Source organism: Callospermophilus lateralis, chromosome 18 (assembly GCF_048772815.1).
Source record: "Callospermophilus lateralis isolate mCalLat2 chromosome 18, mCalLat2.hap1, whole genome shotgun sequence".
NCBI lineage: Eukaryota > Metazoa > Chordata > Mammalia > Rodentia > Sciuridae > Callospermophilus > Callospermophilus lateralis.
Genome location: NC_135322.1, coordinates 19,098,076 through 19,115,062, shown reverse-complemented (window position 1 = coordinate 19,115,062; position 16,987 = coordinate 19,098,076). Strand labels below are relative to the sequence as shown.

Genomic DNA, 16,987 nt, shown 5'->3' with positions numbered 1-16,987 from the left:
GCCACGTCACCTGCTTCCCTAAATGTGCATCTGGGTGAACATTTGGCAGATGGCTGGTACCTCTGGCTGTGCTCCAGTTCAGGGATCCCCCTGCCCAGAGGACGGTGCCCAACACTATCTCCCCACTGAGGTGTGACAGATATGTCCTGCCAGGGCCTGAGGGAGGGGTAGAAAGGGAATGTCAAGAGGATGGCCTCATATCCAGCAGGGCTTTCCTGGGGCTGAAAGGACATGGCTGCTGCCTGTGACTCTGGCATCCCCAGGTGGCTGAGCAGGGCCCAGATGGTAGAAAGCACAGGGAGGGCACACAGTAGGGGAAGACAGGAGAGGCCCAGGAGCCAGGGGGCAGCAGAGGCCAGGCAGTAGTGTGACAGATGGCCAGATCTGCTCAATCAATCAGGAGGATGCAGTGGAGCCGCCCTCCTGGACATCATGATGGGGCCCCTGACACAGCAGGGCCTGGAAGGAGCAGGGACAGCCCCTGCTACATAAAGGGCCATGGGGAGGGTCGATGAGAGTCCAGCCCTGCTCACCCTGTGACCAAGAGCCAGACAGAACATGTCTGCACACGTTGGGTCCAGGTCTGGCTTCCAGGAGGGTCCAGAAGGGGCCCCATGGTATAGGGTCACCCAGTGGGCCAGGAGGAGCCTGGTAGAGGCAAAGGGGTACACAGATGGTTCACCTCCTTCCCCCATCCCACCTCAGCTTCAGAAGCTGCTGGCAAAGTGGAGCCATTAGCTCCTTCTTGAGGTCACGGCAGAGTCACAACGATTCTCATGAAACTGGCTGAGGAACATTGATCCAGCCCCTGGCGTGGTTTCTTGCCCGTGTGTTCGGGGCCAGGTGACCACAGGGGCAGGCCAGCTGAGAAGGTGGGAGCTGCCCTTTTGCACTGGCCAAGTCCAGTTCTGCTCGGTGTTTGGCTCCATCCTGGGATTCCTGTGGGGGTCCATCTACAGCAGCACAAATCCTGGCAAATTGGAGCGTGGGACACCGCTGTGGCTTCCTTTACAAGGGCCTCTCACCCAAATCCAACTGTAGTGGTAACCACAAACATTCCAGAAGCTGCCTGTGTGCTGGTCTTTGGGTGGGAGAGAACAGAGCGGGGGACCCTGGGCTCATGTGTGAAGCAAGGGACTGCCACCCTACAGAAGCAGATTTAAAGGAAAAGCCTGAATGCCCAGGATCCCCGGATGCTTTGCTGGAGTCCAAAGTCCTCAGATGGGCACGTTTGAATCTCCTGCCTTTTCTGATTGCAAAACACCATAAATAGAGTCAATAGTGCAAGAAGCCCAGGTAACAACTCAGGTGACTCTCAGGGGGTACAGCAGAACCCCTACTCGCATGACAAGAGAACTTGGGGTTGGGTCAAAGTCTCAGGGGGAACCCTGCCTGGAGCAGACCTAGGGGGACCTGGGCCTCACTTGAGGCTGACTTGCAAGGAACCAGAGACACTGGAGCAGACACACCCAGGCGCCCGCTCCCCAGGAGGCTGCAGATGCAAAGGGAGTAGGGGCCAACAGTTGCCTGTAGGATTACTCCTGCGTGGGACACACTTCCCTCAGAGAAGGCTTGGAGGGTGGGGCACATCTCAGCGCTAAACTGTAGGGAAATTGAGCCTATTAACACTGGTACAAAAAACCTTGAGTTGCAACTCAGTGCCCAGCCCTGCGATGAGCTCTCTTCTCCTGGCTCCAGCGTTCAGACTTTAAGACCTCACTTTTCCCACCTTTAAAATGGGACCATGAGAGCTGCTGCAGGTTTGTGTCCTCCTGGGGCCAGCATTCAGGCGGCAGTGGGGATGGAGCTGCATGGGGCCCCGGCCTAGTTTTGCCTGGGGAAAGCAAGTGTTTTCATTTGGGCTCCCTGGAGTCAACAGAGGAAAATGGTTTGCGGTTTGTTGGTTTAGAATATCCAAGAATGGACTGGGCAGACAGGACAGAGCCAGGAGTGTGGGGGACACAGATTCCTGAGAGTGCCACATCAGAGGGTGACCTGCAGCAGCCCTCTGGGGCAAAAAGTTCTATTGGACTGTGTTGATCTAAAAGAAAAACAGAAATTGAACTATTTAAAAAATCAGGAAGCCCACAAGAACACACCAAATACTGGAATCATCTAGAACAGTAAAAAATAAGACTCTTCAGGGCAAACCAGACTCTGAACCAAGCCTTCCCAGCCCTCTTCAATAAAACAGAAAGAGCGTGGGATGGAAGGCTTTTGGATTTCTTCAGCCAGCCTGGCTTTATCTTCCAGCTTCTAGAAGACTTCAACTGTATTTTTTGTTTTAAATCATCCACTTTCTGGAAAAGGAAGTATACACCAGTCAGCCAGCTCCATCCTGCCCAGCAGTACTCGGGCACAGGGCTAGAGTCTATTTTTGTGTTCTCAGTTCCCTATCTTTTTCTGCCTTTTTTTTTTTTTTTTTTTTTAATCTCCCTCAGAGTTTCTACATGCTAAGCAATTCAGATTCAAGCCATTCTGGAATCCAGGGATAAAAGCCATCTCTTTTATAAATCATCTCCTTCCAACTCCTCTGTTCACTTCATCCATACTCTGAATGCAAAATGACAATGGAATTTGCTCATACTTGGCTCAATTGAGAACGCAGGATGCCTCCTTCCCGGCTGCCTGGGGACACCCACCAGGGACACTACTATCATTGGCCCAGTGAATCTGTGTAATAATCTGAGACATCTGGGGAGAGATTACACATCTCCCAGCAATACGCTGGCGTCTCGTTCCCCACATGTGTTCCTATAGCTGGGCTTCTGGCTGCGATGAGAGGTTCTGTCTTCCGCTGGCTCTTCCTGGGCAGCTCCAGGCCTGGGCTACCTGCCACCACTGGCCCACCCAGACCCTCCTGGGTCCCTCTCCAGACCCCACCCAGCAGGGCCTGGCCAGCCCGCAGGCAGAAGGCGTCTGAGGGAAGTGCTGCAATGTTCAGCAAGAGCCACTCTGCACTCGGCATGGAGCTTCACCTTCATCTCTGAGTGTGCGGCACAGCTCTTAGCTGCTTTTCTCTGAAGACTGACATCTTACACACATGTGTGTGCAGGACCTTAGGGACAGTGCAGACCCTAAGACCTCAGTTTTCCCACCTTTAAAATGGGACTGCATCCCAGATCAGGCTGTGAGGCTTGGAGCTGGTGGAAGCTCTCAATTCCCCCTAGAAACTCAATGGGAGAGAAAAAGGAAGGCAACTGGGTCTCTTTTCCATGTGTCCACCACAGTGGGCTGTCCCTGACGACAGGGTGGTGAGTGCTGGTCTCCCTGGCGCACAGGCCGGTCGCCGGCTCCCAGTTCCCAGTCACACTTTCTGCACAGTGCCAGCCTCCAGCTGTGGCCAACAGAGGCAAAGGTCATCCTTTGGGGTCCCTAAGGTTCCCTAGGGCCATGGGATGACACGCCAGGTGAACCTCTCCCCAGGGCCTTTCTGGGCATGTCCGTCCCACTTTACCCAGCTTTGGGACAGCTGTTCCTACGGGGCCTGGGCAGACAGGAACAGTGCTCACGCAAGCAGCCCACGCCAACAGCAGCTTCCTGTCCCCAAGCCCCAGAGCCAGCAGTCCCTGATGCATTCGCTGACGAGAGCAACCATGCGCTAGGGCCTCCCAAGTCTGGAGAGAATCAACACTGCCATTTTGCGGATGTCAGGGCGGGATGCAGAAGACCAGTGTCAGGTGGAGGCCCCAGGAAGAGCACTGTGCTGCAGCTTGCCTGCTGACCCTAAAGTATTGTGGGCCAAGGGCTGGGCAGCAGGGCAGTGCCGCTGTGGGTGAGGGGAGGCAGGCAGTCAATGTCATGCGCACAGCACATGCTTTATTTCACTTTTTTGGTGACCAGTGTCTTGTGATGTCTGCGAGCACCGGGGCTGTCTAGACCAGGGCCCTTCAAACTGTAGGTCTTGACATCAACTGAGTGGGTGCCGCCTAGAAGCACTGACGAACCAAACAGAACGGAAAGAAAACACATGAGAGGGTGTCTGCCTGCCATCAGGGCACAGCTGCCTACAAGTGAGTCAGGGTACTTCTGAGATGGGGTGTTGAAGGCCATGGCCAACTCATCTCTGGATAGATGTCTGACCAGACCTGTACTGCTCCAAGGACTGGGCATGTCCTTAAGACCACTAAATGCTCAGGTTAGGGGTCCCTGGTGACAATCAAGTGTCCCTCTGAGGAAGCAGCAAGGTGGGGGAGGGTCTCAGTTGAGCCTGGCATCAGGAAACAGGCCCTGAAGTGACACTCTTACTCTAAAGCCCACCAAAGCACCAGGCACCAGGAACAATGGGGCATGGAGGCTCCCCTCACCCCAGCCCCTTCGCCAGCAAGGGAAGAGCACCCTCAGGGGGTCACAGTGCCAGACAGACAACGGGGGTGGCAGAACTGTCCTACCCCAGCCTGCAAGGCCTAAGAGATACTAAGGGGCTGCTAGAGCCTGGGGTGAGTAGGCGTTCCCAGCTTGTGGGGCGGAGGGTTTGGCACCTCTGTGGTGAAGACAGTCATGCAGAGGAGGGCTCTGGTGCCACCCTTGCTTGGGGATGTGACCCTGGCAATGAGAGCAGCAGCACATGCCAGCCATATGTCACTCATAGTTCAGGGTGCCTTCAGGCACTGTCCTGGTATGAAATTGGTAGCCCTTATTTCTCTGGGCTTTGGTGACTACGAGTGGTGTCCCCCGCCGAAGGGCAGCTGGGGCTTCAGCCTAGCTATTTTCATGGCAGGGAGACAGATGAGGAAGGCATGGGAGGGAAGGAGGAAAGGAAACTGGCAAGCTGCTAAGCATGGGGGTTAGAGACAGGTCTCTCCTCCCCAGCTGGGCTGCAGGCCCACCTCCCAGGCCCCCTCAGCAACACAGAAGACCACTACCCAGCGGGGGAGAGGCCCAGCCTGAGACAACACTGCCCTCTTCTGGCCAGTACAGGAAGGTCTGACTCACACCCACCAGTTACATTCTGGCTATAGTTGGGCAATCCAGGTCTGGGGCGTCCTTGGGCCTGAACCCTATAAGGTTCAGAGAGCGGCTATAGTCCTCAGCCCTGCTGCCTTATCTGGTGGTGGGAAAGGTAGGAGATGGCAGATGAGGAGGGGTGTCCCAGCTACTTTCCAAGTCAGAGCCCACTGGAGGCACATCCTGGCCTTCTCCCTACCTATCCTGTGTTGTGAGCCTGCTTAGGGGACAGGGGAGGCAGGGAGCTGCAAGGCTCAGACTGGGAGTCCTGCAAATGAGTGGCCCAGTTCCGAGGCCCTGCTTCCCAGTGGACTGAGACCACAGCAGTGCTCCCTGGTGTCCACTGCCCAGGCTGGCTATGGGAAGACGGGGAAGAGCATGAGGGCTTAGAAGATGACTGGGTTGGGCGATAAGTCCCGGCATGACTGTGCTCACACCTACCTGCTTGGGCTAGATGAGTGGGGAGGGGCCTTCTGGACACTTCCAAAGGGCCTCCAGGGACCCTGTTAGACACCAACCTTTGTGTGAACACACTGAAATCATTCACTAGCAAGGCTGCTTGCCACGCTTCTGTAAGCCTATTCTAGAAGGCTGGCCTGCTTGCCTTAAAATGGAAAATCAAAAAGGCTTGATAGTTCTTCTAGGACAGCGATCTGCTCACGGGTTCATGGGGGAACCCCAGGCCTACAGCTGAAGAGGGTTCTGGGAGCCAAGAGGAAAACTCCAAGAAGCTTCATGGCCACAGGCCTTGCACAAGGCCTACTGGCTCTGAACCAACCTGAGTGGGGGTCCTAGGGACAGGAAGGCAATCCATGCTCCTGTTCCTCCCCTTGGAGGCATGCAAACCAGGATCTAGCTTTGGAAAAGGGAGGGGCCCAGGGCAAGAAATGGGCTTTTCTCAGTTCTTGGCTGATGAACTTGACCTCAAGTATGAACCAGCATGTCCAAAGAACAGGACCTTGAGTGTGTGAGGACTGTGACCCCACAGTGGCTCATGGTAGCCTGAGCCCAGCTCCAGATCCTATTACTGTGAGGACAGAGGAGATGGGGAATGGGCTTCATCAACCTCAAGCCCTACCTGCCTTTGGGAAAACCACTAGGCTCATATTGTGGTTTCATACCTTATGATGAAGTACCATAGCTTTTATTTTGGGATAACAGAGTGATTTATTATTTACCAAATGCAGTAGGCACTCAGCAGATCAATTTCAATAAAACAATGGATTATAAATGCCGCCAGCAATCTGGCAGTAGCAGTAATCAACAAAACATGTTGTTCTAAATGCTGCATAATAAATTGACTATAATAAACTCATAATTATTCTACTGGCTACATTTCAAAGTTAGCACTAGAAAAACAAAATCACCAATTTGGGCTTGGCACGAACATTCGTGGGCTTCCTCCAATCCCTCCTGTCTACAGCTGCACCAGGAGACACAGGTGCCATGCACGGCCCAAGAGGGCTGAGACTCCAACAGCTGGGAGGTGTGCAGATCTGATGTACACAGCACCCTGGCCTTGGCTCCACAGCAATACAGATGGGACTGGCCTCTCAGACTCCCTTTGGGTCAGATGGTGGGGAGTAGAGAAGCAGCCTCCTCCTCTGACATGTGCTGAACTCATGGAGCAGAAAAACTCATGGCTACCTGACTCTGGCACAAAGCCTTCTACTTAGTTAGAGATGCCCCCATGAGAGAGGGACCTGCTGATATGGCTGGCCTTGGCCTTGGCCTTGGCTTCTGCCTCTGCCCTGGGCCTGGGTTCCTGTGTTCTATCCTCCTGACCCAGCCAGAATGGGCCACAGAGTCAAAGATCATTAGAAAAGTTCTAAGACAAGAGTCTGAAGAGCACAGGTGGTCTCCTTGGGGCTATCTTTGGTTTAGTCATGGCCCAGGGAGAGGGTTGCTATCTCTCCTTCCCTGGTCTCTTGCTGAACCAAGTCTGAGGGAGCCATTCCTCTCCCAAAATCCCTCTGCCTCATACCTGTGCCTGGTACCCTTCTGTGTCTCCTTTGCTCTCCAACACCAAGGTGAGCAGTGTAGGGTCAGGGGAGGAAACAGAGATAGATAAGGGAGGGCCCTGTAGGGGACACTGCCTCTGGAAGGGTAACTGAGCTCTGCTCTAACCCTCCCAGCCCTAGGCATGGCACAGCTTGGCCACTGCCCAGAGGCAGGGCAGCAAAGCCTGCAGACTAGGCCCTGGCCCACAGTTCCTAGGGCCCAGCATGACCTGTGGGTCACAGAGACTCTGGAGTAGTGTGGCCAGACAGGTCAACAAGATGGGCACTGAGGCTCTATTCATGGCCAGGTGGGTGGTGGTAACCTCTAGGTTCACTCTGGGCCTCAATCTCTGCAGGCTCCCATCCCTGGACCTGCTGGCCAGGCCCCTAGGGAGAGCCTCAGGTGCCCCTGAGGGGTCCTCACATACCCCTTCAGCCACTGTGCGTAGCCCTGAGATGCATGTGCCATCGCCACTTGCAGATGAGTGAACTGAGGCTCAGAGAGGAAAGGGCTTTTCTTCCAGAAGGCTGAGTTGGGCTCCTGACAACAGTAGCCAGAACCAGAACATCCCATCCAGTGACTGACCTGACTGAGCAGACTATGGCCAGTTAGTACTGGCATGCCCTGTGGCAGGGATGACCCCGGGCTTAGTGGATTCCCATTAGTACAGCTCAGAGCACAGATCTCTCTGGGCAGCCTGGTGTTCGCCTGTCAGTCTATGCACAGGTGCTTGCACTCCTTGGTAGATGTGGCAGAGGACTCCTGTGTGAGGCTCCCACCACTCCCTGTGGCAGGGCCAAGGCCTGCCCAGATGAGGCCAGGGCCAGGTCAGTGTGCAGCCATCATGGGAACTCCAGCTTGGGGAACGAGTGCATAGGGGAAGCCGAGGGGGAAGAGGGCAGCCCAGCTGCACCGGCCACCTGAGAAGCCATGACACTGCCTAGGAGCAGGGCATGGAGGTATCTTGTTCAGCTGCATCAGCAATGGATGACAAGGGGCCCAAGGATTGTCAAGGGGGGGGGCGGGGTGGGAGGGGCACCTCCTACCGCTGGTCAGTGACCACAGAACATTTGAAGGCCAAGACAGGGTGGCCCTACGTAGTTTGGGGCTGATCCCCAGACCCCAGCATCTGAAAAGCTCTCAACATCCCCACGCTAGATGGTGAAGAGGACAGGCAGGGAACTTGGCCACTGTGGCCGAGGCCAAATTTGAGGTTGTCCCTGCCAGCCCATAAGTGCTACTCCAGTGTGCTCTGCCCTCCATGTTGGGATCTGTGAATAGGATTGCAGTTCTTGGTATGGAGGCCACAGGGCCTGCTCATGCAGCCTTGTCGTGTCCTCCACCAGGGGCTGAGATCACGGCACAGCATGCTCAGGACAGCCACCACCTTGGACTTGCTGAACCAACAGTTGCATATGCCAAGAGGTCCTGTGGCTGAGGATGGCAGGTTTCAGGATGTGGGGGACTCCTGGCCTCTAGGCACTGGGACATGGGGATGTAAGTATGGAGCTCTCTCTGAATGGAAAGAACAACCTGGCAGAGCCTGGGACAGTTCAGCTCCTCCTCAGAAAGCCCAATATCCCATGGAAAATAGTGACCCTATTCTGCACCCACCTCATGGTGCTTATTTGAAGGGGACAGGGGACTCTGGCCCTATAGAAAGCACCATGCAGGCCAGTAGCCTTGGCAGAGAAATCTGAGCTGGTTTCTGGGGATCTTGCTGTGGTCAGCACTCTCAGGATAGGGACCCAGAGGCTCCCAGTGAACACTGACATCGACATTCCACCTTGGCTGGGCTATTCACGTGCAGAGATGGAACTGGGACAGCCCAGGGGCCAGCTTCACTTACCACATGTCTCCATCCTGGATCGTACGGTCGTTGGGGGCCCCAGCATGTCCGTAGTGCAGTACAGATGCATTCTCACCGCTGCAAAGAGCCAGGAGGATGGTCAAAAGCTCATCTTCACCCAGCAGCCCCAGGAGCCTGGCACTCCAAGCCCTTACCCCAGGGACAGTGCTACCCATCCTACAGCAGAGGCCATAAGTTGGCTGGACCAGTCCCACAACCTGAGATCAGGTGTCATGGTGACCACCCACCCACCAGCCACAGCCTCTTGATTCATGACAGTGCTACCTGCAGGGCTTCTGGGCTGTGATCACTGCTCAGGCCACTGCCCTCTGGTCTGGGGACGTGAACAGCACAGATGAAGAGCAGAAATGGAAACCAATAGTCCAATAGTTTGTGGACCTGGGAGATGGGGGACCCTATGGAAGCCCTCCTTTCCCGGAGACTAAAGGGAGACGGGGTCAGTGGAAAGGCCCTGGCAGTCTCCACAGCCACCCTGGGGTCCTGGTTGGGGCTAGAGAGACAGGAAGCCAGCAGCTTCTCATTTATCCGTTGCCTCGAGAGAGCTTCCCTAATGAGCGATGCCTTTAAGAAAAAAGGACTTGTAAGGCTGTCCAAAGGAAAAAAAAAAAAACAACAAAACCCAACCCCACCTGGGTGTAATATTTATGGCCCCATTTGGGAGTCTCAGGAATCATAAAAGTAGAAATAATGATTTTTCCCTCTATCCACCAGAGAAGAACATTTCCAAGGACTGAGATGCTCATATGTATTATTCATGTGTGAGGACGTGCACATCAGCAAGAGAAGCCCAGCTCCATCCTGGCTGCGCAGGGGCCAGACCTGAGGGGCAGAGTCTCACAGAGCATGGAGTGAGCCCCAGAGCCAGGACATACCTGTGCAATCACACCAGGAGTGACAAACAGTCACAGACACCCACACCGTACTGCATATTCATGGCCACCACTTGCCTCTCTGTTCATGATCACTGCTACCATTTGTGCACTCTGAGCACACCCAGCCACGCACAGTGGGTGCACACAGCCACATACACGGCCACACAGGACACCCCAGACACAACGAGCTACACACAGACACCTACAATGATATACACACCTACACGGAGCCCAACACCCCCATAGCCACGACAGGATGGTCCTCACGCAGCCACATCAAGAGCTCCATGCTTACCCACAAGTGGACACACAACCACAGCCCCCCTCACCAACACAGCTCTATCCATGCTCCACCCCTGCTGCACACAGAAGCCACCCGACCTAGGGTCCCAGTCCAGTCCCCGTATGCTGTGTGTACCTATGTGAAGGGGCAAGACAGTAGTGGCCCCAGGAGGGGTGGCCTCCCAGTGCTCAGCTCCTATGCCCATCACCAGGGATGGGAGGAAGGGGACGGAGGTGTCCTTCTGGAGCAAGCTGGCTGCTTTCTCCTTCCCCTGATCCCAGGTCTGGCGGGCAGAGGCAACTTGAGTCCTGGAGTCTTGGGGGCAAAAGTGACTTCCAGGCTTGGGTGACCTGGTGTGTAAGTGAGCAAGTGACAAAGAAGCTGACAAAGAAGGCAGCACCCTTTCTCCTTCCCCGGACCTTCCCCCAGGAGACAGACGGTGCACTTACCTGCAGCAGATGCAGGTGTAGGAGTTGTGGCGCATGCCGCCCCGGGAGTAGCAGTAGTGCTGGAACAGGCTGCAGGGAAACATATCAGGTTGAGATCACTGCAGCATGCGTGGCGCCCATCCCCACCTTCGAGTCCTCAGCCCAGGCTGCCTTCTGCTGGGGCCCCCGAGAAGCCTGAGCTCCCCAGCGTGTCTGGGTGGAGCTTAGGGAAGAACCTGGGGGTTCTGAGCTGCGGGAGCCTGCCAGCCTCGCTGCCCCAGGGCTGCCCTGCCTCCCAGGCTCATTAGGAAGACAGAGAGATCACTGGAGCAGGCTGGGGCAGGGGCCACATGCTTCTGCAGGGCTGGAGGAAGGGCCTTCCTGCAAGTCAGACCCCTCGTCTTGCCGGGAAAGACAGGATGCAAGGCTGGAGAGGAACACAAGCCCTTCCAAGCCCAGGGCTGTGCTAGATGGAGGGATGAGTGGCAGGCTGCATGGAGAGGGAGCAGGCAGGGCAGTCTCAGGGAAGCAGGGAATGGCAGGTCTACAGGGCAGGCCCTGCTCCTCCCTACCTGGGAAAGCAGTAAACCAGCTGAGGTCCCTGGACACAATCCTCCCTAAGCAGGTGGGCCCAGCAGCAAGGTCTGCAGGCAAAGGCAGGCACACCTCAGCCCCAGGTTGAGCCTATTGAGTGTCAGGGAGGCGTCCAGGAGAGCCAGACACCAGCAGCCCTGCAAGTCTAAGAGATGATAACCCAGGCAGAGGATGGCTGGATCTTGGCAAAGCCCAGCGGTACCAGGTGTGTGTCTACAGTAGCAGCAAGCCATCTCCTCCTGCTGGGTCCCCATGGCAGATCTTGGAGATGGCTCCAGGGGGCTGATGGACCAACCAGACTAGCCACATCCAAGTCCTGAACTCTAGGGAGGTGACACTGTCCAGAATTCTGGAGTGGCCCTGGTCCTCCTCCTCCCCCACCACATGCCCTGAGGCCTCCTCCTGGCATGAAACTGGGCTCTCAGGGACTAAGTGGCTCCTGAGGTTCTGCCCTAGTCTTCCTCACACCCCAGGTGCCTGGTCTCTGCAGAACCCAGCTGGCGAGATCGCAAGTGCAGGGAGCTGCCCTCACCCTACCCAGGCCTGGGTAATACAGCTTCCATGCAGGACCCCAGCTCCGCCCAGCTCTCAGATGGCCTTGGCTGAGAAGCAGGCCCAAGCAACCCCCACCCTGCCTACCCGCCTCCACAGCAGCCATCTGCAGAGCACCAAAGACCAACTGTGGGCATGCCAACTGGCGGCCCTGTCTGCCCTGCATGTTCTAAGTCTGTTTAGAGAATGCCTGTGTGGAGGAGTTTAATCTTTCAAGCACTGTAAACACAAATTATGTATAATTGTTATGATTGGGTATTAAGTAGTTGTTATGCAGAAATGGTTCTGCTAGATTCAATCGGCTTGCAGACTTGCCTTACAAACCTTACAGGATAATTGGGTAGCTGCAAGTGAAATATTCCACAACACAGACTCCAGGAGCTGCCAGGGAGGTGAGCAAAACCACGCGCTCCTCTCCTCAGCTGCTCCCCTCCTTGTGGTAGGAGCACTTGGACGACCGGCAATGTAGCCTCTACCTCAGTTCCAGAAGGCCAGGGGGACAGTAAGACCCAGGTTCATAGCACTGATGGAGGCCACAGCCCAGGCCCACTCCTACTAAGGCAGGGCCAGTGCCCCACACGGCCAGTCTTCCTGCATGAAGCCTCTACAGATAGTTTCAAAATTGGCTCCCACTGAGATGATGCAAGAAGACAGTGCTCCCTTAGTTTTGGGAGGCATGGCCCTGCCCCAGCAGAAGGACACCTCAAGGGGACACCTAGCCACCATGCTTAAGGTAATGGAGACAGTGTGGGCCTCTGCAGATGACCACAGTCTGTACTCGGACTGGCTGGCTTCAGAAAGGACAGGCAGAGGGCTGGCTGTGCCATCGGCATGTGCAGATGAACAAGGGTGGCCCTTGAGAAAGGAGACTGGGGTGGGTTTGGTGCCCTCGCCTGCAGCAAGCCTTCCTGCTGCATCATCCCCTTGGCAGAAATGACCTTCCTGTATCCCCCGGCTTGTGTTGAAGAAAAAAAGCGACTTCGAGTATGAGGTGCGACTGTCAGAGGCGTCTAACTGAGGGAAGGCTGACCCAGTTTTCACCTGTAACTGCAGCCCAACACTAGTTGCTGTTGCAGGAACACTGACAGTTCCACACACCTGCCAGGAAGAGCCAAAGGAGAAGAGAGAGGCCACATGCTGACATTCACTCCGACCCAAGGACTCCAACGTTCTCACACTGGACTTCAGCACATAATTTTGTTTTCAGTGATCTTTTCTGACAGGACTTGAGGACATACTGGAGCTCTGACAGTGGTATCAGGTGGACAAAATAGGGCCAGCTCCATTTCCTGCAGATTCTGGGCTTGGGCTGTCGATGCATAAAGATACTTGAGTTCTGGGGCTGGTGTGGTGGTGCCGGGGACCATGGGGAAAAGTGGGACACACTTCTAATAATTTCAAGATGAAGACTGGAGACCAGATGCTCCAAACTGGGGCCACAGGCCTGACCTGGAGGCTCTGTGCAGCTCGGTCTGAGCTCAGCTAGTGGAGCTGGAGTGACTTGGAGCAAGAACGGACTGACCCAACTTCCCACTGATGGCTCATATGCTACAATGGCCAGAGGACACCTGATAAAGTCCCCTTTATATCTTCACAGAAAATACAGCCAACTGTGAGACAGACAAGCGGGCGTCTAGCTGACTCAGCTAGAGGGGTAACTACTGACTGGTCCAGGTCCACGGCTGCATTTTAATGATGGCAGAGGAGCAACAAGAAACACTCTCACCTCTAACACTCGGAAGGGCGCCATAAAATGCAATAGCAGAGCAGAGCTCATAATGGAGGAAGGAAGGAGAGGCCAGAAAGTCAGTTCTGATGAAAGGAATGGACCTGGGGTGACAAAGCAGGGACTGCTATAGTGATGCACTATTTTAGTTGGCTTTTGTGTTGCCATGACCAAAATACCCAGTGAGAACAAGTTAGAGGAGGAAAAGTTCATTTGGGGCTCACACTATCAGAGGTCTATGTCCACAGATGGCTGGCTCCATTAATCTGGGCCCAAGGTGAGGCAGCACATCATGGCAAAGGGGTCAGTGGAGGGCTGCTCCCTCATGGCAGGATCAGGAAGCAGGAAGTGAAGGTGGGGAGAAGCCACGGGGAAGCCCACCCTTCCAGGGCACACCCCCAGTGACCCACCTCTTGCAGCCACACCCCATCTGCCTATAGCTACCGCCCAGTCCATTCAAAGTAGGATGGACTGATTAGGTTGCAGCTCTCACAGCCCAATCATTTCATCTCTGAATATTCCTGTAAAGACACAAGAGATTTGGGGGACACCTCATAACATGAACCCACAAAGAAAAGGGAAACTTGGAAAAAATTTACCAGCAACCAAAGAAGCCTGCTGGGCTCTAGATGAACACCAAGCATCTCAGGATTCATAAGCACCAGTCTGTGCACCACGGGTTTCCAGTTTGCATGTGCATAGTTTGGAATCCCCCAAGCTAGAAATTAACAAAACACTTGGTCCCTGGCTGTGGTACTAGGAGCTCCCTGCAGGAGCCAACACAAACCAAGCAGGACAGCCCTTTATAGACTCCTTTTGAGGCCTCTGAACAATGACAATGATATCGTGCACAAAGTGCAGGTGGCCACACATACCACATACACACACACTACACAGACATGCCACACCTACATACCTGCATACCCTCCCCCCACACACCATGCAGTATTTTCAGATACAACAAACAGCAGGCCAAGATCTCCTAAGGACTTTGAATAACAGCATATCTGGTGGAGACTTTCCATGCATATAAAATAATTAAGCCCTAAGAGGACAGCATAAAAAACACAGGTAGATTTTATGAGGAATCAGAACAAAACTGCTAAAATTGAATGGTCTGTTAGAGGACAGCAGACAGCAAGTCAGGCAGGAGCACTGCCATCCCCCATGACCACCTCCACCTGCTCTTTCTATCAATCTGCAATTCGCACATGCAGCACAAACACTAGGCTGAGCCCAGCCACCCCTGCTCCCTCCTGCTCACCTGGAAGAAGGGCTTAGGGGGAACCCAGACCAGGTTCCTGGGCCAACACAGCCTTCCCCAGCAGCAGGGGGACTTCCTGATAGGCAGGGGGGATATCTGCCCGTGTCCTAGCTAACCAGACATCCCCACTGCTCTGCGCCCCCGAAGCTCTTCCCTGTGTGCCCGTTCCACCAACATCATTGTCTATAAATTTCTCTCAGGCAAGACTCGGGTAGAAGATGCTTTGTATCTGAGCATAAATGAGAACCCTTAAGTAACCTGGGAGAATTGGCACCGTGAATAACGAGGTAGATGGAGTTACTGCAGTGACAGAGGGGGGCAGGACCATTTGTCAGTGCCTGGAGATGACTAATGGGACAAGAACAGCAAATACTCAGGCCCACATCTGCAGAAACCATGTCTCCAGGGAAAGCCTTGCTGGGCTTCCCCCCAGGGATCCATAAATCCCTCTGGTGGATAGTTCCTGGGCACAAAGCCCAGCTCGTGCCCTCAGAGGTTTTATCAACTAACAAGAAGATAAGCCACAGTCCCTTAAAACACATTAGTTGCCCCAGATAACAGCAAAATGGCTGCCCTAGGAAGCAAGTGCCTATCGAGCTATTAGCACAGGCTGTGAGCATCGGTAGCTGGGGCCAAGGAGGTCAGTGGGGGTAGGGTAAGGAGGGGCGGCTTTGGCCACATCATTTCTCAGTCCCCAAGAGGTAAAGGGAGACAGAAACAGGCGTATGGCAGGGAAGCTGGGTAGGGGTGGTGGAGCCCACGTGCCCTGCAGACACTTAGGAGGGTGGTAATCTGGACAGAGGCTTTTACAGGTGAGTAGAGGCCAGAGGATGGGAGCTGAGGAGTTCCCCACCCAACTCCCTCGTCCTTGGCTCCACACACCCAGAATCTCGGGGCTCTGCCCGACACTGACTCAGAAACCAAACCCCAGCTCAGTCACTTGTTGGCTGTACGACTTCTTCCAAGCCTCAGTTTCCTCAGCGTAAGAAGGGGTTGGTAATACCACCTCCCGTGCACAGTTGCTGTGCCAATTAAATGTCTTAATTCATATGGAATATGTAGAACGCTGCTCGGTACACGATGAGCACTTTGTGCAGATATCGTTGTCATTGTTCAGAGGCCTCATAGGGAGTCTACAGAAGAGGGATCCCAACCGCAGGTGGCCAGAAAGTCACCGGCATCTCAGCACTCTTTGGCTACTCCTTGAAAACCAAACAGAACCTGTGTAGACCCATGGCCTGGGCGTCCATTCCAGCATGGTCCAGCACAGCCAAGTCCTCCCAGGAGTCCACAGGCCTCGTGCAGGACAAGCACAAGCAGCATCTCCAGGGTACCGGCCTGACAGAATGCAAAGGTATGTCCTTGCACCAGCCCTGGGACTTACACACACACGTGGGCTTCCTGCTTAACAAGTGGCATCTTGGCCTGCTGTCCCTTTATGGCTGCCTCTGCCCTCAGGGAAAACTGATATAGGAGTCTTGCCTCCTCAAGGATTGATGGGGGTCTTGAGTGTATAAAAAGTGGGAGGGGAAGGAAGTGCAAAGTCCCTATTCCCAGTGTCAGGTACAACCGTCTCGGTACTAAGTGACTTGTAATTCACATTTATTTTAATTAGTGACAATGACATTTTCCAGGTCTACATGACCACAATTGCAATACACCTTTTGAAGATCTATCCACTTACTAAAGGAAATTCTCTTTCAGAGTGAGAGAAAGGCAGTTCTGCAGAGAGGAGCCCTGACAGTCATCCCAGGCCAACAGGCGCCTCTCCTTCTTTCCCAGGGTGAGACTCAGAGCCAAACTCACATGCATCAGTGGAGTAGGCGGCAGGAAACTTCTCTCACATGGAACTGTAAGCACGTACCAAATCATCCTTGAACTCTCAGGGGAAGGGTGGAAGCTGCTAGGCTCCTTTCTTCTGGGATGAACGATGGGTCATCAGAAGGCTCCTGGCAACAGGGCCCCTACCCACCCTGTAGTCGCTGGGTGGGTCCAGCCACTGGTTCACAGATCTGCCTAAATACCTTAAGGAGGGGCCAGTTCTGTTAGAATGGATTTTCTGTGGGCCTTGTGAAGGGCAGGCACTGGGACAGGTGAATCAGGGTACTTCCTTTGTCCTCCCCTTTCCCAAGCCCTAGGTAAGGACAGACATAGAGAAGGTTAGGGATGAGCCACTGCCCAGACTATATTTGTGTTTAAACGAGCAAGTGGCATTCACATGGTACATCACCAGGAAGGGCCTGGCTTATTAAAGCATTGGACTAAAACCAGCAGTGCATTATTAAGAAAACCAGTGTACCGGAGGGCGAGGCAGCTTCACAATACAACCTGTACCAAAGTGGTACCATCAAGAAGGGCACGGGCAATCTGGAACGGCTGCGGTGATGCCTCCGCCTTCTGCGGGTTTCTTTGTTGCCCAGTGCTCCCGAGCCTCCTCATTCCCTCCCAGA

General features: G+C 54.4%; 1 protein-coding gene across 1 annotated transcript in view; it reads right to left on the bottom strand.

The window, feature by feature from the left end:
- The window catches only part of Pepd (peptidase D), a 126,183-nt gene that overhangs the window by 16,445 nt on the left and 92,751 nt on the right, over positions 1 to 16,987 (bottom strand). The window contains exons 10-11 of the mRNA XM_076837625.2: positions 10,423 to 10,491; positions 8,798 to 8,875 (exon numbers count right to left, since the gene is read on the bottom strand). Of these exons, the coding sequence (XP_076693740.1) occupies positions 8,798 to 8,875; positions 10,423 to 10,491 (147 nt within the window). The remainder of the gene's footprint in view (positions 1 to 8,797; positions 8,876 to 10,422; positions 10,492 to 16,987) is intronic.